The sequence below is a fragment of the Charadrius vociferus genome, unplaced genomic scaffold (genome assembly GCF_000708025.1).
Source record: "Charadrius vociferus isolate BGI_N301 unplaced genomic scaffold, ASM70802v2 scaffold822, whole genome shotgun sequence".
NCBI classification, from domain to species: Eukaryota; Metazoa; Chordata; class Aves; order Charadriiformes; family Charadriidae; genus Charadrius; species Charadrius vociferus.
In genome coordinates, this window is record NW_009647481.1 from 1,302,101 (window position 1) to 1,325,628 (window position 23,528).

General features: G+C 46.0%; 1 protein-coding gene across 1 annotated transcript; it reads left to right on the forward strand.

The window, feature by feature from the left end:
- The first annotated feature begins 9,881 nt into the window (after window positions 1–9,881).
- On the forward strand, window positions 9,882–21,620 carry ETF1 (eukaryotic translation termination factor 1). Its single transcript, XM_009880726.1, has 9 exons — window positions 9,882–10,056; window positions 10,876–11,015; window positions 14,283–14,421; window positions 15,383–15,573; window positions 16,091–16,220; window positions 16,969–17,124; window positions 17,710–17,774; window positions 19,007–19,154; window positions 20,650–21,620. The coding sequence occupies exons 1-9, from the start codon at window positions 9,894–9,896 to the stop codon at window positions 20,730–20,732; spliced, it is 1,215 nt and encodes a 404-aa protein (XP_009879028.1). The 5' UTR covers window positions 9,882–9,893; the 3' UTR covers window positions 20,733–21,620.
- Window positions 21,621–23,528: the final 1,908 nt, after the last annotated feature.

The window sequence follows — 23,528 nt, forward strand, 5'->3', positions numbered from 1 at the left end:
TTTCCCTACCTTCTTTATTGGGATCTGTTTGTTGTTGTGGCTGTGCCTTGGGTTTGGGCTCTGGGAAACAGTTTAACCGTAGATACAGGATCTGTTTCTGCAGAGCTGAAGCTTTCACCTTAGGACGTGGAGTATGATGGAGACCTTGAGTCGGGCCTGGGTGAGCTGGTCGATCTGTGAAGGGCAGTGCTGTGGCAAGGTACTACTTGGCTTTCCAACTTGTGCTGTGTTAATTAGGTTGCAGCGCTGGTATGTCACGCTAGTGCCAGTCGTGGGATAGCCCTGAGGATCTCTCCGCAGCAAGCTGATGTCTCCTGTGGACCTGCCTTTGCTAAAAGTCTTTTGCTTCTGCTGGACTCTGGGCTGGGCCAGCCATGGGGTGAACGCCTGTTTTTCCCTCTGTGGGGAATGTGAGCCAGATGAGTGGGGCAAGGGCTGGAAGAGTAGCGTCTGCGGGGTGGCATGTGGAATTTATCTTTTACTGCCAGTGAGTTTTGTGCTTTGGCTTTATGATCCATTATTAAAGTGTGGAGTGTTTAGGGAAGAGGTTGCGTTTTAAGTTCTTACCTAAGCTGAATTGCTTCCTTGAAGTAGCACGCTCTCAGCCCGCTTGTCTTAAGGGTAGTCTCTAAAGGAGGTCACGATTCTGTTACAGAGGTGAAGGCTATAATATTAATACTACCTTTTGCTTCTGGTAGTGTGAGGAGAAGGAGGAGACTTTTGCAGAGAGGCCGGAATAGAACTAGTCCAGGGCAGAAGTGATACCTGAGGGCTCTGTGGCAGGTAATCACATAGGATGTACTGCAGCTGCGTACACGCTGTTTCCCTGCTTTGACTCTTTGAGTCTCTGCAGGCTGCCACTCTCCATAGCGCTGGGCTTGGAAGCTGAACGCAGATTTCATGTGAACAGGGCTGATCAGACCTCTCCAAACTAAGACAGTGTCTCTTAAGAGCTTGTGTTTCGGCAGTGTCGAGGGTGGGTGGTCTGAGAAAGCTGCCCTCTCCCTCTGCCAGGCGAGACGGCAGCGGGAGCAGGGGAGAATGTCCAAAGGGTTGTTGACACTCTGCTGGTTGCCTGTGTCTAATTGTTGTAAAACATTTCCTGGGCTTTCTCATCTGCCTGCTCTACCTGTTCCTTTTGAATTACAGCAACAATTAGGGAGTGCTGTTTTGAGAATACATGCTAGCAAGTGGCAGAAAATGACCTGATCTGGGAGAATGGTTACGTGTCCGACAAGAACTCTACTAAGTGTTTTATAGCCTTTGGTAGTTTGTCAGCCTGATACCCTCTTTTACAACCGCGTGAATCATTAGTGAACAGTGTGATTCATACACAGATCATCATTCACATAGAGCTAATGAATGAGCCCCTGACTGCTGAAGGCAAATGACGTGGTAGGAGATGGGAATGAGCACCTCAAAAGAGGACAGACTTTTTTGGCTTTGTGGCAACTGGATTATTTTTTTTCCCTGTTAGCTCCCTATTCCCATGTAGCTCTGAGGCATTAACATCTTAACAAGCAAATCTGGATTTGTTGCTTCAGTCCCTCAGTGTACAACTTGTACCCAACTGGCCCATTAGCATAATGCAACAAGTCTTTTAAACTTGGAGCATTAATAATTGGAGAGGGAGGGGGGAGAGCAGGGGAGCTGTAGCAAAACCGAGCCTCCCAGTGAGTCACAAATGTCTGAAGTGCAGAAATGTCTCTTCCACTTACCAGTAATTGGGCATCCGGGCTTTCTGCATGAGGTCAGATGCAGCCAATAAGGCCTATTCAAAACATGCCTACACAATTATGTTTTGTGATGTGTTGCCTTTGATCCAAGGATTTCAGAGTGGCATTGATTCACCTTCCCTGTGGGGTGTGCAGTATCCACTCATGCTGATTCAGTGCTCTTCAGCAATTCGGGATGAAGTCGGAATCTGCTCCCGGAGCTGCAGAACTGATTTGGGATCTGAGTGCTAGCGGTTGCCTGAGCAGCAGCCACACTGTTGGAGCTGGCTTCAGTTGAGGATGGGAGGAAACTCGGAGTGTGGAGCTGCTTACGTTGACCTCCGCACAGGTAGCGCGTGGTGGACTGATGGGCTCGTTGTTACCTGCTACCTCTGCAGCCTCTGGACACATGATACTTGGCCAAATTCTCTGCGATGTGGAGAAATAGAGGTCTGTGACCTGGTTCTTCTTTCACCTCCTTTCTGTCCCTGGGGAGTGATGCATGCTGAGCTCAGGAGGCAGGTCCTGGCAGAGGACCAGCGACTGCTGAGGGAGGGGGGAAGCACTACCTTGCCTGACCCTTGGTGAGACGCTAGCCAGTCCCAGTCTGGCCTCTGCTCCTTTGCTGAAGCAGCTGTGTGCTGCCTCCCTGTGGGAAGCTTTCCCTTGCTGCCGAAGCAGGGGTTGCGCTGAGGAAAGCAGGCTCACTTCTCTTTTCCGGGGTGGGTTCTGGCTTGGTGCTTCACTACCTAGTTTGCCCTCGGAAAGCTTGCTTGGCATCTGGGGGCTTTTCCTCTTTGAGAAGGTCAGTGGGTTAGTAGTAAGAGGGCAGAATACCTTTTCAGGACAGTCTTAATGTCTGTGTTCAAGCTGTTTCTGGTTACACAGAGTGCTTTTTGTGTATCATCTTCCTGTAATGCTGGCAGATGCGATAGAAGATTCCTGTCTAGGGCTCCGGGACAGAACTACAGTGCGAGAGCTTGGCATTGTGTGAGCCGTGGTGGCAATAGCTGCACGGCCTCACGCTGTGCAGCTAAGTGATTTTCCTTTGTCCAGGGCAGAGGTGGCATTCAAAGACTGACAGGGAATTAGCTATCTGGAGTGTTTCTTCGACTCGGGAGAGGGGGGGGCTCACTTTCTACAATTAATGCTTATGCTGAAAAGTACTCTTCAGGAAAGAATGACTTGATCTCCTGGCTCTGCAGTCCTCCCCTCCTATCCACCCTGCCCCTTTCTTGTGCTGCTTCTGTGCTTCTGAGGCGGCACTGGATCCAAAGAGGTCATCTCTGCCTTTCTTTTGCATGGGAACCAGTCTCTTCCGTATCTTCATACCTTTCTTTGGATGACCTGGAAGGCTTTGAGGAACAACTTGTATTGATGTCTCCTTTTAGGAGACGATCCAGAGTTCTGGTGTATGCTGTGAAATGCAGAATGCCTCTGAGATGGGGGTTGTGAGGTTCTTGCTGAAATGATGCTTTTAAAAGTACTGCCAACAGCATGGCTTTCAGCTCAACTTTACATTAAGCTTCAAAGGAGCTAATGGTACGTCCTATCGTCAACTAACCAGTGTTGTGTGCTCTGTCTAGGTATTGGTGCAGCACTTGTCTCCTGCTTGAGCTGTGCTTTGAGCCCACCGTCTGAACAGGGAGTGGCATTTCATTTCTTTCTGACACAAAAAGCTGTTGCTTCTCAAGGAGCAATTAGACTGAGGCATGTTGGCTGTGTTCGTTGCAAAGCATTCAGCTGATGTTCTCACATGCAGGCAATGCAGTCTTTGGGTAAGCTTCCAGATGACACTGGCTCTGAAGCACTGAAGGGATCCTAGGCTCTTGAGATTGTCTCTGCTTTTTCTAGCAGGCTGATGGGATTTCCAGGAAAAGTTATGTAGCTTTTGCATCTGCTGTCGTCTCTTTAGATTTGGCGTATCAAGTGGACTTGAGCTACTTCCTATTTGATGAAGGCTTTGTCTTATTAAAAGTCTTTAAAGCGCACAGCTATGACCTGTTTATGTACTTAAAGGCCATAATTTGTAAGTTGTAAGAGCATATGCGCGGAATTTGCCTGCAGCAAGGTCAACGCTGTTATACGGGGTGTATAGGAATAGGGAGTGGCTAATGGCCTATGTTTTGTAGGGGAACCCAAACCAGCAATTTTGTACTTGCCTATACCAAAGGACACTCTCTTTTTATAGCACTTCATCCAACATCTCTGCTTGGATGTAGGATCAAAAAAGCCTTAAATATTCTTTACTTAGATCACTGCCTCTGTGGACTGTGCTCTCAACTTAGCCCTACAGGCGCATGATACTTCAGCAAAGGACTGTGTGGGTTCAGAAGCAGCACCCTCATCTTGGACCTGTGGTATGTGCCCGGTAGAGTTCTTCCTTGGGTTACATAGACATCGCTGGCACCCGTCTTGCAGCTGGCGGTGGATGTGTTGGTGATGGAACTGGCCTAGCCATCGCCAAACTCCAGTTGTCTTGGCTGTCCAGGCAGCTTGGGCTCCTCAGTGTGAGTGATGGCTGCCCAGTGATCTGTGATGCTCTTGTATGGAGACCAACAGATGTTACCTTGGGAAGGTAACATCGCTTGAAGCCGTATGTGGCAACAATTATTTCATAGAAAGCTTCCTACCTGCGGTATGTGGTTAAGGTCAGATTATCTGTTTGCTCCACGTTCCTGCCAGTCTCTGGCAGTCGCACACAGGCCTTGTGCTGCCCTTGGTTCTTGGGGAAAGCAAGGCGTCATGAAACTAATGCCCTGTAAAAATAAGCTCATTTTGAGTCATAGAGAATGGCTGACCTTCCTTGCCTCTCTATCTCCACATTACACAGTGTGCTATTAGTGTAAAATGTTTCATTGTGGAACAGCTACAGCTCAGCTGCTGTTTGTCAAGTCTCCTCTGATACCACAGGATAGGCCAGTTACTGCTATTTATATAGCACATCTGTTAAATTAATGCTCTCCTTTGCCAGCGCATATCCCAAATTCCAGGAGACAGGTTGGGTGACTGTTCCTCCTCAGACTTCTGGTTGGGATTGCTCTTGTCTGTTAAGTCGAGGGTAGCCACGCTACGGCGGCGCTTGCTGCGTTTGGTACTTTGTGTGGTATTCAGCCATGCAGGTAACCGTTTACTGACATAATGCCGTGTAAGGTGGTAGGAGGCTTTTAGAAAATCACCAGACCAGTTTCTAGTTTCAGCTGTAAGCTGAAGGTCTAAGGATCTGCTCAGCTGTTCCTTCTGACGGGCAAAAGGGTAGAAACCAAATCCTGGTAGATGAAGATGGCCACCCAGAACAGGAGGCTCAACTGTCGGCTGTAATGAAAACCGTCCGTGGGGTATACTTGGCAGCTTATTTCAAATGTGATACACTGCTCGCTTTGTGCACTTGCCTTCTGTTGTGGTGGATTCCTCATGCTGAACCATAAAATGTGTACACAGTGGGCACCGTGCCTGGTGCCAAACATGGCTTGGGACTTGGCGCAGCAATCCAGCTGGTCTAAGTGTCTTCTGTGAAATCCCTGCTCTTCTTCTGAAAAGAGCCCAACGGTACCATTCTTGGTCTGCAATGCCGCAGCTGTTGTGAGGCACGGTGAGATGCTGTTGGGTGATCTCTCTTAGGCAGCGCAGGAAGTCTTGCAGAGAAAACGAGCTGCTTGGATGCCGTAGTGCCTGCTTGCAAAACTGCAAGTGGCATAGTGTGGAAAAACTTCCTTCAGCTTTTTGGGGCTAGGTTAGTGATGATTCGGCACGGCACACAACTGCCACTCGCTGTGATAACTTGTTAACATTTGCTTGTAGGTCTGCCTGCGACTGGGAGGGCTGTTTGTTTTGTGCTACAGTTGTCTGAAATTCAAACTGTAGTAACATTGAAGTTTTAATAATAGAACAGGCTGTCCTACCCACAGACATCAATTTTCTAAAGAACTTGCTGTCTTGAGAGAGGAAAACGTGCTTGTTTTTGCTTCTCCCTTTCCCCCAAACAGCTTTCTGTCAGGCTGTTGGAGCCCAGTTGCAGTGGTCTGGCAGCAAATTTGGAGCCCTGATCATCGTCTTCTATCCTAGAGATGCCTAATGCTGATACCTTCCAGGCCACGCTAAATCTGAGCTAATTGCCAATTACTGGCAGGGCTGGCACAGCGTGAGTAGTAACCACAGTACCCAGACAGCGAAGCGTTTCTACCTTTCCAGAGGTTGGCACTTAATTGCCCCCTTGTTTCTTTGTAGTGTGTGAACATGTGCCCTTAATGCCTGTACTTGTTTTCTCCTCCCTGGTTCCTTGTGCAGTGGCACACGTTGTGCTGTCTTGTGGGCCAGGGTGCCCGTTTCTTACAAAGCAAACCTCTCTGAGCATTTCGGGTCTCGATGTGCGTACTTGCATTACAACGGCAGCTATTTGGCTGCTGCGCAGGCACTCCTTACCCCAGAATAGGGACAGCAACTGTCTCTAGCTGTTTAAAACTCCCTGGCTCGGTTCAGTCTGAAAGCATTAGCTTCCAGCTGGTCTAGTATAATTTGTCCTGGGTGCACAGAAACTACGGGGGGAAACCTCTTAGCAACGCTGCGTTTTGCAATCGGGATCCTGCCGAGCAGAAGATGATCCGGAGTGCTTCGGGTCCATCCTTCCTGGGGGAGCAGCGGGGAAGATACAGGGAAGAACCAGCTCCTTGCGTGTTCGATCCCGAGCTGCCAGTGTGAGCACTGCCCTTAATCTAGATTGATTACTTAATTGTTCACTCTAACAATTCTGTAATGAAGTTCTGTCTGGCAGTGTGCTTGCTGGGGGCTTCGGGGTTGGCGGTGGCCTGCCAGGCAGCAAACATCCCGTGTGCTTCGTGCAGAGCCTGTTGGTTCTAGGTCTGCTGCTTGGAAAGGCCCCTTTCTGGTGGCCGTAGGCGCCATGGTTTCCCCTACCTCGCTCCCAGAGGTAACGTACTCTAGAACCCAGCGCGCAGCTCATCCAGTGGCTGCGGAGGAGGAGGAGGCATGGGATTTTTGCAGAAATACCTGTCGTCTTGTTCAGGCACAGTGGCTGCAAAGACTGATAGGAAACCTAGAAATTGTATTACTATGCAGAATAACCTATTTTTTTTTCAAAGTGTTTTTGAACAGCAGCTTTCTTAGAAACTCTCTGCTATGTTTTTTTCTTCATTGTGATGAATTTAGCAGATGAAACCACAGATGTTTGGGGGTTTGTTGGTTTTTTTTGTTTGTTTTGGTTTGGTTTTTGGGTTTTTTTTAGACCTTGCCACATGGTGGTAAGGTCACATACAGGCACAAGCTTGCTTTGAGAGGGGAAAACCACTCTTCTGTGGTAGGATAAAATGGTCTTAGTGGTGTGTGAGGCAGTTCTGCAGCCATCCTGGTCGCTTGGGTGCAGATCTGCTTCAGCTGGTGTCTTGCTGGTCTCAACCTGTCTTAATTTAGTGATCAGGTCCTGACCGTGTGCCTGTTGAAGGAAGAGGGAGATGAGCAGAACGGAGGATGCTGACTACCTTCAATTAGGTTGCCTAACGAGCAACGGTTGGGTGGATTAGCTGTACCCAGCAGGCGGCAGCAGCAGCATGCTGGCAGGGGCTGCCCCCTTGGGCTGCTGGGTGCCTGGGGACACGGGGTGACAAGCCGGCTGACTCTTTGCTACAGGCACCAGTATCCTCGGGTGCCACAAGGTGCTCCTTTGGCTGCCACTGCTCCCGTGGCACGCTGCACGCCTGCTCTTTTGCTGGATTCTGCAGGAATCGGTTAGTGCCTGAAATAGCTTTGGCTGAGTAAATAGTGGCGAAAGCACGTCAAACCCAAGAAATGCACTTGATGTTGGTGATGGAAGGTGCTTTTGGATGTAAATCCAGGCTGGAATTTGCTGAAGGATTGGACCAAGAACAGTACTGTGCTGTGTTAAACTAGTTTGACACTTAAACGAGGGAGAATGCATCATCTAAGAGACCCTTTTCATTTACTTGTTTGCAGTAATAAATCACGAGGGCTTGCGAAGTCCGCTGTATTACCTCGGGTAGGGTGCTTTGGGCAGGGTGTTGCTAAGGAACAGTGATTTGACGGACACACGTGATTCTACCTTATAGATAAGACGCTGTGTGTAATATAAATAATCACCGGTTATGGTGGCCCATTCAAGGTCTGGGTTAGGTACAATGCCGCCGGCTCACAGAACGCAGAGCTGCGCTCTGGCCAGTGGTTCAGCTAATGCCAGTGTTTCTGGGGCAGTGGGACATAGCAGGAGGCCAGGGGCTGGGACTTCAGGGGTGTTTAATAAAATGTACCTTTACAAGTGCTTTTTTACTGAAGAATTGATCTTGGGAGGGCACACCCAGTCTTCCTCCATGCTACTGCGACCTGCTCCCCTCTTTTTCTCCTCTATCCTCAGTACAGGAAAGTTGCATGAAGTCTCTTCCTAGCAGGTGAGCTGTGGAGCGCCCAAGGGGCATAACGGTCCCATCTCCCACATGGCACGTGGGGATGCCAGTAGTTCGTGCAGCAAGTTCGGCGTGATGAACAGAGCTTTCTAATCTCTAGGAAGGTTGAGAATCTCTTCTTTCAGAGGAAGAAATGAGCTGCGTGAGCCTGCCTCAAGAGTGCTACTTTCAGAAAAGTCGGGAAGAGTTGCTTTCATTCTGATCAGCCTCTTGCTCAAAGGAGCCTGCTGGGGATGATAGGCCATTATATCTCCCCTAAGGCTTGTGCCATTCACTGGGGTAGCTAACTGCTTTAATTGAGTGGTATATGGAGTATTCTTGGCTGGTGTGACCTGGAAGTCTGAGAGCTGTCAGCATGGCTCAAAGCTCCTTCTGGGAATAATGCGTGCAAGTGTCTCTTTGCGACTTTCTTGATTAGTGTGTATGGGGATCTTGGATATTAAAACCAATTAGTTGTCTTTAAGGTCAGGGACTTATCTGACCTACCAGCATCCATTTCAACTTGGCCTGAATTGAAGATCTTTGGAAGAGGGCTGTACAACTTTTGTAAAGAGGCTAATGAAGTGATGCTTTTTAAAGCACTTCCCTGCTGTCTCTGTAGCCCAAACACTTCACGCAGGACACTAGTGCATGACAATCTGAAACAGCAGCAGGCAGGTACTGCGTTAGTCTTGTCCTACTGTAAGAAATGTAAAAGAGCAAAACCCATGGGGTTTTTTTATGGCCGAAGAGCATTTTGTTGGTGCTTTGACTCAGAATCGTGAGTAGAGGTCTTTTTGCAGAGCTTAGGTGGTTTGCCCTTGAGAGGGCTAGAGGACACGATGAGGTATTTCGGTTTTATGCCATTACTCTAATGTGAAGTATGAGGTCTGGGTTAAATTTGAGACTTCAGACATCTGGGATACTGAATGGCAGATGGGAGGTACCTGCTGGAAGGCAGACAGGAACTTCTCTGATTTTCATTTTGGCTTTGGGTGGATTTGAACCATGAGGCTGCTCTGGGGATTAAGACCTCTGCAGGATCCACCCCAAAGCCATAGGGAAAACTTAATATCAAGCTTACTTTTTTTTCATTTAATTTAAGCCAGTTCTGTGATTTATGGGGTCTTATCTCTTGACTCTGTGCCTGGGGTTGGCGCTTCTGAGCTAGCAGTCATGTACTTCAGTGTGTTTTATTTAAAGCAGCTGCCAGAGTGGGTGAGCTTGTCCATAAAGCAGAGTGCCAGCGGGAAAGTAGAAAAGACTAACTGTTCCAAAAGGATCCTTCCAGTTCAGTTTGCTGTCTTAATCTGAGGAGAGCAAAGTGTTAAATCAGCACTTGGGCTGGCTAGCACTCCAGTTGTCTGAGAACAAATGGAATGGGCTTTAAAATGTCCTTAAAGTATGCGGCTGCATTGTTTTAAATAATCTCTGCTGGGGACTGCTTACATGCCTTTAGCTTGCAGCCCTTAACTTGTACATATATTCTTCTTCCCAGAGTAGTATCCCAGGTCAGACAAGCAGATTTTGGAGGACCTGCTTGGTAGTGGCTAACCTGAACACTTGGTTATGGACTCAAATCCTCTGAAGACCATGTTTTATTTTCTTTTCTCTCCCATTATTGTTCAGCAGAAGGGGAATTACACAGATAACAGTGAAGTGAAGCATCCTTGGGGGGAGGGAGGAGAGAAGGCTGCGTGCATGGAATATGGTATGAATATACCTGCTCACAACCCCTCTTTTTTCCTTTCTCAGCAATGGTACCAGCATGATATCGTTGATCATTCCCCCCAAAGACCAGATTTCACGAGTGGCGAAAATGTTAGCGGATGAGTTTGGCACCGCCTCCAACATTAAGTCTCGAGTGAATCGCCTTTCAGTACTGGGAGCCATTACATCTGTACAGCAAAGACTGAAACTCTATAACAAAGGTAACTTCTAGCTTGTATGGATGCTGGCAAACTTCCCTTACTTGGAAGCAGCCTTAAGTTCCTGCATTGTGCAGTTTTCTGCTAATCAAATCTGTTGGCCTGTGCTGCTGTTTTGCACTGATATTCCAGGTATGTTGCCCACGGATGGCTACTTCAGGGGTAGACCTTGGGACTAGAATAGTAAGGCGGTCCTTGGCTTTAATAAGTGAGGTTGTGATTCTGTCCTTAGCAGTGCTGCTTCTTCTGAACTTGGCCAGCCTTAAGAGCTGTAGTTTGGTGCATTAAACTAGTGGGTTTCCATCAAGCACAAACTTACATGTGCCTTATGTATCCCGCTATGCAGCTACCATCGTTTTGGGAGGGAAATAGACCCCAGCCATCTAAAATGAGTACTGGAAAAGAGTTCATCTTTACTGTCTTTATACTGGCAAGTGACCTTCATTGAGATGATCAGTCTATAAATCGCTGTATGAGAACTAGGGAAGCTTCACGGGGATGTTCAGCCGTTTCCTGGGTTCTATGAGCTTGCAAGCTGATGGGTTTAACAGACAGGTACACGTTCTTGCAGCTTTGTTGCAAGTCTTTCCATCAGTGTTACCTTTTAGCTTCCTGCTCCAAGCTGTTCAGTATAGGTGCGCTAAATTGGTTTGTTTTCCATTGTAGAGGTCTGGGAGGGAATGAGGTGGGGGAAATGGAAAGTAAAAAAAACTTGGGAACTTGAATTTCGACTCTGCTTTAAGTGTCAAGGCCTAGTAGTTTGTGGTGGGTACAGCTTGCAATATTTCCTAGTGATCTAAAATTGCATTGTGTCCTTTATAGTACCTCCAAATGGTCTGGTTGTTTACTGTGGAACAATTGTGACAGAAGAAGGAAAAGAGAAGAAAGTCAACATTGACTTTGAACCTTTCAAACCAATCAATACGTCGTTGTATTTGTGTGACAACAAATTCCACACAGAGGTAAGAAATCTCCTATTGCTTGCTGGTCTTACAGTAGTCAAAGTCAGGCTGCTTTGCTAGACTTGCTGGAACAGTCCTTGGTGTGCTTGGGTCCACGGTCTGTAGAACAGCAGGCTTTAATTAAGACATCCTGCTGGTGAAGCCACTGGATGGCTTGTGACTGGCCAGTATTCAGAAATGTGTGATATTTGCTGAAAGCAGTTGAGATCTTGCCCAGGTCCTACTACAGCTGACTTTATGGCCCAGCTTGTAATGCTGAGTTTGTGTAACCCACAGACATAAGCTTTTCTCTCTAACTAGAGGCAAGGGTTTTTTCTTAACCTTGGAGGCCCGTAGAGCTTATTCCGAGCCAGGCCTTAACGTAATGCCAAGATAATATTAGTGCTGCCAGCCTTGATATCAGAAGTGTTAACTGAGACCCTTGAAGGAGAACTGGCACGTGCCTAACCTATCTGGGGTAAAGTGGGATTACTTTTATCCAACATCTGCTTATCTTAGTTAAATGAATGGTTTGAGGCATAGTTAAATTAATGTGGATTACAGTAGTCTTGACTGCATGAAGTCAGTTTATTGCATGTAAGTCTGTTTTGGCTGTGTTGGCAGTTGTGGAGGTCTCGATGTTTGTGGCAGATGACTTGACTGACTGCCTTTCATGTCCATGGCGTTCACCATGATAAATATGTGGACTGGGACTTAATTGCCTGGGATCAAACCCCTATGACATGGGCTTGACAGGCCCTTCAGTGATGTAGTTCTACTTGTTTGCTTGGCTTTTTGGAGGTCTGACCCATGATTGGGTTTCAAAGGGTTGCAGTACAGGAAGGACAGGTATGCTTGTTGTACAGGTGAGGTACGTCCCTGTTATTCTGTGTCCCCACCAAGGATGAAATCCCAGTGCACGTTTGACCTAGCAGGAATAACAAAACTGTGCACAGGTACAGCTCTTGGGTTCTGCTGAGCCCCTAAGTGCATAGGCAATTGAAAGCAAGAGGTAAATAAGACAATTCAGGAGAGAGCCAGAGGTGCAAAGCCAAGGGAGATACTTGTCCTTACAGTCGTTGGCAGTGGGTGGACACTGGTAGGTTGCCTTCTGCCCTATCAGGAAAGGGATTAATTTGGTCTTGGCTGCAGATACTGCCTCAGGGCACTGGTTCAATACAAAAAAAAGTGGCTGCTGCCCAGCGGGCTGTTCCCAGGAGGCAGCTGTAAATACATGCTTGCTGGTGTGTAGCATTGCTCAGCAAGAGAGTGCAATAATTTGAGAGGAATTTGTGGTAATTGTTACTACTTTACATGTGTTTACTAATGGCACCTTTCTCCATGGGCTGTTAGCTCTCCTGTGTCTTTTGAGTACGTGATATCTGTCCCATTTGGTTGTAGAGCCATGCTTTTAACCCAGTGGTTCCCCTCACCGTGCAACTAGAATTCAACAGATAGAGCATCTGGCTCGGTACGTCAACAGATTTCCTATGAAAGTGAGGACATGTCAAGGAGCGGAGAAAGGACGTGATCTTCACCTTTAGGCTGAAGCTGCAAAGAGGAAACTCAGCCCAGGCTGAAGGAAGAGAATAAAAGCAATAGTCTCTTTTTTGTGCTTGATAGGTCAAATAGTGAAATTGCTGACATAGAACTAAGGAAGGTGAAACTGGGAGAATCGCTGATCGTTGGATACTTTATTAAAATAAGAGGGAATCAGGAATATCAGAGCTGTAGTCATCTGCTGCCTGGCAAGAGTATCTGATAAGATTTCCTCTAGATATTTTATTGCCTGTGTGAAACCGAAGTAACTTCCCAAGAGGGATATGAACCCTGATGTGTGTCTGAAGGGTAGGATTTACAATGACTTATTTTGATACCTTGGCTGGAGCATTCATTCCAGTCACAGGATTTGCTTGGCTCTGTCCCAGTTAAATAGATTGCAATGTAATATGCCACTTCCTCCTCTCATTCATCCCACTGCTGAGGAATTAATACAGAATATTTATTTTGGCCAGTAGATTCCATTAAATATTAGTGTCTGTTTCTTTTAAGCTTGAAAGCTGTAGACTTGGTTGTGTGGATTTTGGATAAAGATGATAAAGATGACTGATGGTTTTCAAACTTTCCATCCAGCCCAATAATCAGGCTGGCAGGCATGCAGGCAGTTAAAGGTCCTGTGCAGTAAACCAACACCATCGCTCTTTCAGTATTAAACTGGTGACTTAAAACAATCTGGAATTTGACAAGTTCTCCATCCTGCTGATGTAGTTTTGCTGGCCAGAAAGAGGATTCTCGCTATTACATCTGTTGGGCACGTATAAGTCCACAGAAGCGTGTGTGCTGAATGTGCCTACCTGCTCAGGCTGCCCTTGAGGGAGCAGTAGCTGACAGATTCTCTCGGAAAAAGGGTGTGGAGTTTGGGTATTCGGAGATGTCCCACACCAGCAGAACCGGCGCTGGGCAGGAAACAGGACAAAAGTAACTCAAAAGCCTTGATACTAAGCAGCGCTTTAGTTGTTACTCAACTTAAGTGACCTTACAGGATGAATTTAGCTGCTGCCTTTAAAGGGAAGAAAAATGAAGGATAGCTTCATTTTCCAGCAAATATTATGGCTGTCTTCTCTATAGCCAGTTATGCACAGAATTATTACTGCTGCTGTAACTTAATTCTGCTGTGTAAGGCTGAATTTGTCATAGCCACTGTAGATTTCATCATTCTGCCTTGGGGACTTCTTGAAGCAGGTGCAGCAAACCAGTATTTGTGGTAGTTGGCAAGTTGAAAGCTGGTCTGTATCGGTGCTTTGTAGTATAAAACTGAACTGACAAATAGTCCGGTCAGTGAACTAAGCAAGTTCTGCTTTCCTGGCAAATTACTTTTCCAGCTTCGTCAACCAGAGAGGTGATGCAGCCTTGTGGAGGTGTGATCTGTTTCATTTAACACGTTCCAGAGCCAATCTTTAGGGTTTTGCTATGACACCTGCCTGTGACATCATGCAATGAACTGGTAATGCTGTGAAAACAGTTATCAAGCTTAAATGTTAGTTTTCTTTCTGCTCTTGGCAGCATTGTGTGAGGTAGTAATCTTAGATCGTCTCAACTCCTGAATCTGCTGCTCTTCCTCTAGTTTATTTGTAAAAAAAAAAAAAAAACAAACCCAACAACAAAAAACCAGCAGTGACCACCTATGGAACTAAAATTTATTGAGGTGCATTGTTTCTGGTAGCCTTCCTGAACCAGGGTCCTTAATAAACTGGTGCTTACTGCTGACAACATCGTTTTCTGTTCCAGGCTCTTACAGCGCTGCTTTCTGACGACAGCAAGTTTGGCTTTATTGTAATAGATGGTAGCGGTGCACTCTTTGGAACTCTTCAAGGAAACACAAGAGAAGTCCTGCACAAATTCACTGTGGATCTTCCAAAGAAGCATGGTAACGCGCTAGTCTCTCTCCAGACTGCAGCAGAATATCACGGGGTGGGATGTGAGGGTAGAAGCAGGGAACTTGGCCTGTAGGTGTTTAGCTCTGCTCAATTCTTTGCTCCCCTGAAATCTGACAGCAAAGCTTCTAGTCTGAGCCTTCTGTCAAAATTAATGAATCGCTGTAATATGCAGCTGATCTTCTTAAAGTGGCACTGTATTTCTTGGCGCGTGTGACCCTTTACTTGATTTTGGGACAGTATTAACTAAATATTACTAGCGCAAGTAGTAATACCACTTGGTAGTGTCTGTAAAGTTTGCATCTGATGGTGTTGCATGCAAACCACAGTGAAAAGCAAGAAGCTGTTCCTTGCAAGAGGCCCAGAAGCCTAACGGAGCAAGCGAAGTTCTAGTTCCGTTACACGATGCTGTGTTGTAGTGAGCCGCTGATGAATTTAGCAGATTGTCTGTTAGCTACTCCCGGTTTACTGTCCTTCTCTGTAGATTAGGATGGGACAAAATGAAATAGAAATGTCTCCCCCAGTAAGTTTCTGCAGCAGAGACTGCTGGGATGCATTGCATCAGCAAGAAAGGTATGCGAGGCAGTGTAACAAAGGAAATGGCTTTTAATGAAGGTACAGGTCATAGAAAATGTGCACAGATGTTCAAAATATCTATAGAGAGATGCAGGTCTGTATAAGAGGAAAAAAAACACCACCAACAAAAAACCACAACCCAACATATTTCCCTCTGTGGGATACATGGAGAAAAATCTCTTGCTGTGAATGAACCCTCTTTATTCACTTGCTGTTTCAATGAGTGCCTCTGACTCTGCTTGTGGCCAACAAATTCTGAAGGCTGCCTCTGCCCTTGGCTTCAAGTTATTCAGGGCCCAGTTGGGACTGTGTACTAATAACCTTCCTGAAATGAAATGACTTCCAAATTGCTACCTTCACGTCTGTTCTTTCGTAAAGGTAGAGGAGGTCAGTCTGCCTTGCGTTTTGCTCGTTTGAGAATGGAAAAACGACACAACTATGTAAGGAAGGTAGCAGAGACGGCTGTGCAACTGTTCATTTCTGGTGACAAGGTGAACGTGGCTGGTCTCGTTTTAGCTGGATCAGCTGACTTCAAAACTGAATTAAGTCAATCTGACATGTTTGATCAGGTGAGTGACCTTTTCTGAGCAAAGCCCAAATGTTTAAGCTGTCTGTAGTGACATGGTGATATTAGCAGTAGCTCTGATACAAGATGCATCTCGGGAGGAATGTAACCTTGGTGTCTTGATCTAAACTAAAAATCTGATGTATCCTAAAGAGGTCTCCCTTTCCTAGTACCCCCTGCGAGGAGGTAAGATCTCCTTTTCTTAATAACAGTGCTAGTAAGAAATCTGTCCTCCCTGGTTTGGAACTGGCATTCGCATTGTGTTCCCATATCTAAAGTAGAAGCTGTATTGGAATTAAACTCTACTAAACCTAATCTCTGAGTCCCTGTTGCCTGAAAACTGTACTTCAGTATTAAGCATTCAGAGGTCCCTCTGACTCAGAACCTCTGCTTGCAAGTGAAGCAAAATAGATTAATGTTGTGACTCTTGCCAGGTACTTATTCTTGTGGCATTATGAAGTAGTCTTGTGGCAGTGCTGTGTAATAGACTCTTTTTCATGTCTCCTCTTTTTCTTGTTCAGCGGTTGCAATCCAAAGTGCTCAAACTAGTTGACATTTCATATGGAGGAGAAAATGGATTCAATCAAGCAATTGAGTTGTCAACTGAGGTCCTCTCCAATGTGAAATTCATTCAAGAGAAGAAACTAATAGGTACGTGACTACACGCTTACCCTTCTCCCGAGCCAAATATGCTTGACTGGATGTGCTGATGCCTTTGTGTGCTGCCTCAGCCCTGCGATGCTTTCTGAGTTGGACAGAGCGTGACTTGTAGTAATTCTTTCTGTTACCTGGACACTTTCTCAAATGCTGCAGGACCTAATGAGACTTAAAGGAGTGGGGATTTTTGTTGTGTGTTTTCCCCCCACCAAACTTCTCGGATCTTTTCGGTTTGCCTTTTCATCTGAGATCGCCTTAGTTTTAGGCCTTTAGGTGACTTTTGGGTGGGAGGGGAAAAAAAATCACCTGAGATCGTTTGCATCTTCAGCAAGATGAGAGTTAAGATTTCTTTTTGCATTAAGATGGCAGTAGAAATGATCTCGTTTGACGGTCAGCAGACACATGCTGCTAACTTGAAAGCACAAGAGGGCAATAGTAACAGCAGCTACCTTACACTGAAAAGAGCGAACTTAAATAGTGGTGGGTTAGTCCAGTTGATTGTGTCATAGCGAAGGTGAGCCTTTCAGTGGAGTGAGATCCCTGAACGGGGCAGTGTTTGGAGTTGACTTTCTGCCAATGAATGTTCTAAATTACATGCATTGACATGTTATCATATTCCTTGCTTCCTTCAGCAGCATTGCAGTCTCCTTTTCCTGTTTCTTCTCACATTCAGATTAGGCTTGCGAAAAATCCATGTGGCATGATCAGTGTTTGTGACAATCTCTTTCTATCGTGGCTGCAGGACGATACTTCGATGAAATCAGTCAGGACACGGGGAAGTACTGTTTTGGCGTTGAAGATACATTAAAAGCTTTGGAAATGGGAGCAGTAGAGATACTGATAGTCTATGAAAATCTGGATATAATGAGATATGTTCTGCACTGCCAAGGCACGGAGGGTAGGTAGCGCTTCTGTGGGACTTAAAGGTCCATGAGGGTTTAACACCTAAGCCGTCTCACTTGGGTAGATTACGCTGGAGGAATTCCCTAAGAAGATCTTGAAGGACTAGATCAAGGGAATGTTGTGTAGGCAGGTCACTAGCTTGCAGCTTCCCAGCTACTCTGGGGGAAAAGTCTGAAACTAACAAGCTTCCGCTGTGGAGAAATTGCCGTGCTGGGGTGGCAGTTTGTCACAGAGCTAGCCTGAAACCCACCTTTCAGTTGTGTACATATCAGCGTGATACCAGTGCATTATAGAGGGGAGACTGACTGGAGCTCTGTGGCCAGAAACACAATTCTTACTGGCTGTAGACAAAGCACGTGCTTACAGCAGGACCTCTGCCTTTTTTTGGTTTTGACACTACGGTTATTCTCTACCGGTGTGCCCTGTTTGGTTTCCCATAGAGCTTCAGCTAGAAGAAGGCAGTGTCAATGACCAAACCCTCTCTGTTGTAATTGCTGACTGTTGCCAGTCTCTTGCTGTCTTGAACCTACATCTAGTAGTCTTATCCAATGTAATTTCTTTTTTTTCTCTCCCTTTGCAGAAGAGAAGATCCTGTATTTGACACCAGAGCAAGAGAAGGATAAATCCCATTTCACAGATAAAGAGGTATTTCAGCTTTGGGGCTTGTAGATTTATTCTCAGTGTACTGGTGCAGCATTCCGAATATCTGAGCTTAGTTTGTCACAAGTGTGTGAGCGTGATGACCTTTACGGCACCCGGATGAGACTTCAAGACGGTAGCTTGTGGCTCTTCCTGGTCACCTCCAGTGTAACCCCTGGATTCTAGACTTGCTTTTCTCCAATATTTCCTGCTGCCAATTCCAAGGCTGTGTAAATGAGTTGAAGTCACAGGCAATATGGGGCCTTTGACTGCCATCAAACCATCTGCTAGAACATCTCAGTAGCCACCAGGCAACATGCAGGCCAAGGTCCCAAACTGTTACTCCCTGCTTATTGTGCACCGATTTGCTCAGTGCAAAACAACTGTGAGGGTAGAAACTATTACACGGATTTAAGCACAAGGGAGCGTTTGCTTCTCGGTATATTTGAAATGTGGATCTGTCACTCACTACCTGTGAGTTTCTTGCCTGTACAGGTCAAAAACCCCCCGATGGGGTGGGGGGTCTGTATTTGTGGATTAAGCTGGGCAAAAAAGCCTGTCCCTTGTAAAAAGGGTGTCTGTCTCACGTTAGGACTGCCAGGGCAGCCGTTTCCAGCTGCTTTCTCTCCTGGTAGGGTAACTGCTAATTCCTTCTGTGCACGGAAGGTTTACAATGTTATCTGCAATGATGTAGTGTTTCTATGCCAATAATCACTTGACCTTCTACTTATAAAACTATGCTTTTTGCCTCTGTATTTGCCTAGATCAGTGTTTCCTGGAGTAAACAGTGCCTGGTTAAATGAGTGGCAATGGACTGTTTGCAGGGCATAAAGCAAATCCAAAGAAACAGTGAAAACTAAGAGCGTGGCCCGAGGTGACAGTTGAGCAGAGGAATAAACGAGGCATTTTCTCTCCTGCTTCTGCACTAAATTCTGTAGGGTGAAGGCCCAAAACAAGGCCTGTCAGTATTTAATTTCTTAGCACCAGGAGCCTTCTGCTTGTGCCAGCACTCGTCTGATACAGACGTGTCAGGAATACCTCCCACCTGGACCCTGGCGAGCGTGTGGGGCTGCTCCAGCCTGCGGAGCATGAAGGGTGGTGTTTCTGTCTTAAGACGCGAAAGAGTGGTGATGTTTAAGCTAAAGACAACTTTTGGTATGGATTTTCTCAATGCCTAACATGCAGTGACTGTAACTTTTTTTTTTTTTGCCCCCCCCCCCCCCCAAATGTCTACATAGACTGGCCAGGAACATGAACTGATAGAAAGTATGCCCCTTCTGGAGTGGTTTGCAAACAACTACAAGAAATTTGGAGCAACATTGGAAATCGTTACAGACAAATCACAGGAAGGATCCCAATTTGTGAAAGGATTTGGAGGAATTGGAGGTAAACTGCAAGAGAAAAATGTTTGTCTTTTTTTTTTTTTTTTAATGGCTGACTTGATAATCTGGTGCCAACACAAGTGGAAAGCTAAGCAGATTAATCTTACTCCGGTTAGTCATGATACCAGTTTAAGAAACTGTCGTGTTCATCAGGGATCTCCAGGTGAATTCGTTCCATATTCGGCGAGATGCTGCTGCGTGCTAGGCGGCTGTCGCTTTCAGACTGTGTTCCTCAGATCCCTTTGTCCTGCAGAGTGCTCAGAGGGTGGACTGTCCTTCTTTCCAGCCGCTGAATTTCAGAAGGGCCGTGAACCGCGCGGCTCTGCCTCTGCACAGTTGTTTAGTGGCAGGGCATGCCCTGCTGTGTAGAAGTGGTGTATGACAAACACCAGCCTAGTTTCTGAAGCAGCTGGATATGTTACTCATCTCTCGGAGCTTCCTTGTACTTTGTTCCCTTGTCTTCTGCTTCTTTTTAAAATAAAAGTATTTTTAGCCCAACTTCATGGAGAAATGAGGCTTCTGAAATCCTTCAGTCCTTCTCTTGAGCCAACTGACCACTCCAGCGAAGTCTGGCAGAGGTGCAGATAGCTCATGTGCTTCAGTCTGACAGAAATCGTTAGTAGGGGAGAGCAACAACGCCTGCCATGCACCTTGTTCGCCCCAGACCGGGGATTCCAGGACAAAGCTGTTGCTTGTTCGCTGATAAGCCAACTGTTGCCGCTGGCTGTGTTTAGGTTGATGGATGTAAAACAGAGATGAGTGTTATAAAGAGGAATTTCTAGGGGCTGAAGAACACCAGTCGGAAGGAAACAAGCTTGAATTGTTTGGCTACGTGAGGAGCAACAGGTTTCTAAGTTTTCAGGGTTTATAATTCCAGGAGTCCTTCCTGTCCTGCCAGATCCAGCCTCTTTGCATGGCGGGATGCTTTTTCCTACCATGCTCCAGTCCTTGTAGACTTGGAAGGGAATACTCCTTGAATACCCTTCACCGAAGTAAATGTTTCCAGGGATAAAAGCTTCCCGGAAACACAGGTTGGTGTTTGGGGTGGGAAGAGTCCAGGAAGACAGCCCCTAAATACTGCTTTTACTCCACTGTAAAAATTACTTCAGTGCCAGCTGCCTTCTGAATGTAACTGATAGGCCTTTGTCCGAGCGGCTATATTAGGACAAATAATCTGTTAGTGGGGTTTTGGAGATACAGTCCTCCCAGAACAGGCTCAGCTTTTGCAGAAGAAAGCCTGTCTGTGCTGGGCAGGTAGGTATCTCTTCCTTTTGGCAATAAACTACATCAGGCTGTAACCTGGATGTGGTGTTTTCACCGTAGCTGCATGTCTGCCCGTCAGGCTCGGGCTGATGACTGACGGCAATACGAGCGCTAAGTCAGCTTCTGCAAATTTAATTGAGAAACTCCTGATGTGCAGACAGGGCTTAGTAAACTGCTTAAAATGCCTTTCTACGTCTTTGAATTTTGAAGAAGCTAAACCGTGTTGTTTTTACCAGGTATCTTGCGGTACCGAGTGGACTTCCAGGGAATGGAATACCAAGGAGGAGACGATGAATTTTTTGACCTTGATGACTACTAGGTAGTCGACCTGGGTCCGGCAAAACGTGCCTCGCCCCTCCAGCATCCAACCCAAGGAGCAAACTCATGGTGGAAAACACAACAGATCCCTGCCTTAGAATTGGAACATTTCCAGAACTTGATCCACGAGCATTGGATTTAAAAAAGCAAAACCCTACACTTTGATTTGTCATAGTGTCAGTACAGCAGCAAACTACTAAGTTCCTATATGCCACTTTGGACTAATTTAAAAAGAATCCCAGTTTTTACTTTTACTCAATGGTGAAATTGGTTGCTCTTGTATTTTATGAAAATGATTTTTTTAACCTTCATGATACATTAACTGCTGTAAACCTCTTCCTTCAAAAAATTAATAGAAGTAAGATCCTACTGGTTTGTTTCTTTTTACTTTGATTGGAGAAATCAATCGCTGCATTTTGCAGCACCGTGACCCATTTACATGGCATTCTCAGCTTAGACTGCAGAAGAAGAAACGTAATGAAATCGGAGCCATTCATTCTCCTCAAAAGAATGAGAAGGCACTTACCTAGAGTGCTAGCTTATAACGTGTGGCTTGCAAATTCAGATGGTTTGGGGAGGCTTACCAGCCAAACGTGCTTTAATCTATTTGCAGAAGCGCTGCTCTTGCAAACTAGGAAACGCACTTCATTGATTGCAATGAAAATGCTGCTGAAGTCTTGGGCTTAATTTGGATTTGAGCAGTGCAGCCTTCAGGATTTTTTTTTTTTTTCAGTCTTGACAAAAATAAACATACGATTTAAGTGAAGTAAGGTACACTTTGCTTTTGTTCCTCAGTTAAGTTTTTCCTTTTTGCTTTAGGACTGCGTAAGGTTTCCTTGATTATATGAATTTGAACCCACAGTTCTTTAAGGGAAGCGGGTATTTTACAGGAATAATTAGCGAGGGGAGTCCTTGACAGAAACCTTAGTGCTGGTGCATTTGGAGCATTCGATCCCGATACGTTGAACGTTAGCACAACCCACTGGGGATGTCCATTGCCCAGCACTAAGGCGATCTGGTGTCTTGGCTCACAAGTGTCCTGTAAAGCTGATGCTGAACTCGAATGCGCCCTTAAGGGGTTAAAACTTCTGGTTGCATCAAGACTCGAGAAAGCTTTTTGTCACGCCTGCTATATAGAATGCATTTCAACCTACTAGAAAACGGCTAAGGGTTTTTCAGGCGGTCTGGCAGGTGGAGGGTGGAGGGAACATCGGCACGAGATAATGCACAGGGCTGGCTTCTTTTTGGGGGTTACTGGGTTCTCTGACGGGCACTGCGACTTCCCGGTGCCCGTCAGCTCTGCTCTTCACTGGCTCCATCGCTCCCGGTGCGGCCGTCAAAAGCGGCTTCTCTTCCAAGTTGCATACCTGCCTATTTTTAATCCTGTTTCACTTGAATGGAGGGGGAGCTTGTCTTAAAATTTCTGCCACGCTGTTCTTTGAGGTCCAAAATTACCGTCATCGTGAGCAATACGATTTGTAACCCCGGTTTATAACCTGGCAGGTGGCTTTGCCGGTGATTTCACATCTGAGCTGGAATCTCTCACGGAAGGTGTGACTGGGTCCGCCGTAGATTTGTGCAAACCCGGGTTTGAGCGCATTTGCGGTCTTCACAGCAGTATGTTCTGGATTTTGCCATTGTAAATGGGTCTAATGTGACATGACAAGACCAGAAAAAATTGGATGTAAATTTACATTTTTTGAATATACTGCTTGTTGTTTCACATGATACATTAGGGTATGCAGCTCCTTTTTGTAGTTTTTATTTTTACTATTTAAGTTTGGAAATGATGCCAAATTTTTTGTATTTCTTTAATCAATGTGTTCTCTTCAGTGATATATATTGCATTATATATTGATGTGTATATCAATATATACTGATATGTATTACACTTACACATACAAACACGTTAAACGGGGGTGAAAAGTCCTAGCCTTCGCATACTATATAGCCTCTGCAGAGAGATCCCAAGCAGTGATATCTTGGTGTTGTGATGTACAGAAATGGAGAAGAGTATTAAACCATATTTAAGAATATAGTACTGACTCCTGACTTATTTCCTTTAGTCCAGGACACACTTGCTTTCCTCTCAGCTCGGTGCCAGCTTCAGCTCAGTACTTGAGTTTTGAGGTAACTGTTTTGTAGTTGGCCTTGAACATCGCGGTGGTTCATCATACTGAGTTGGTCTTTTAAGCTGTGGCAGAAATCTAACTTAAGAAGGGGGGGAACCCAACAACCCAAGTTCAAAGAAAATTGTGCTGTGAGTGTGACCTGGGGTGGTCTTCTGAACAGCTGAAGCAGAGGAAAAATATTCTGCAGATATTAACCTGCAATTAATTTTCCAGTCCCAGAACACCTGGGTGGTTTTTTGAGTTTGTTTGGGGTTTTTTTAAGAAGCTTTTGCTTCTGTGCCTCTCAGTGCGGGCCAAATCCAGATGGGCCGCGTGCGTCCTGGGTGCGCCCGCTGCCTCTGCTTCTCCCGTGTCCAAGCTGGATGTATGGAGGACTTTGCCAGAGAGGATCTGCCTCCTCTGTTATGTTAGCTGGGAAGGCGATGCGTAAAAAGACATCATTAATATCAGGAGTTTTAATGTGTGCTTTAAATCGCCTCTCAGCTGGTTTTGCCCAGCAGCGCTTCTCTGGCTGAAGCTGAGCATCCACCTTCTCGTGCCACGGCGCCAGAACAGAGCAGGATCCGGGCCGTGTCGCGCTCTGCCTGTTGCAGGCTCCTACAGCAACAGGTCTTCCTGGGAGCTCAGGTGAGCTTCAGTTTTTGTACCCGCTGCCTCGCACCGCT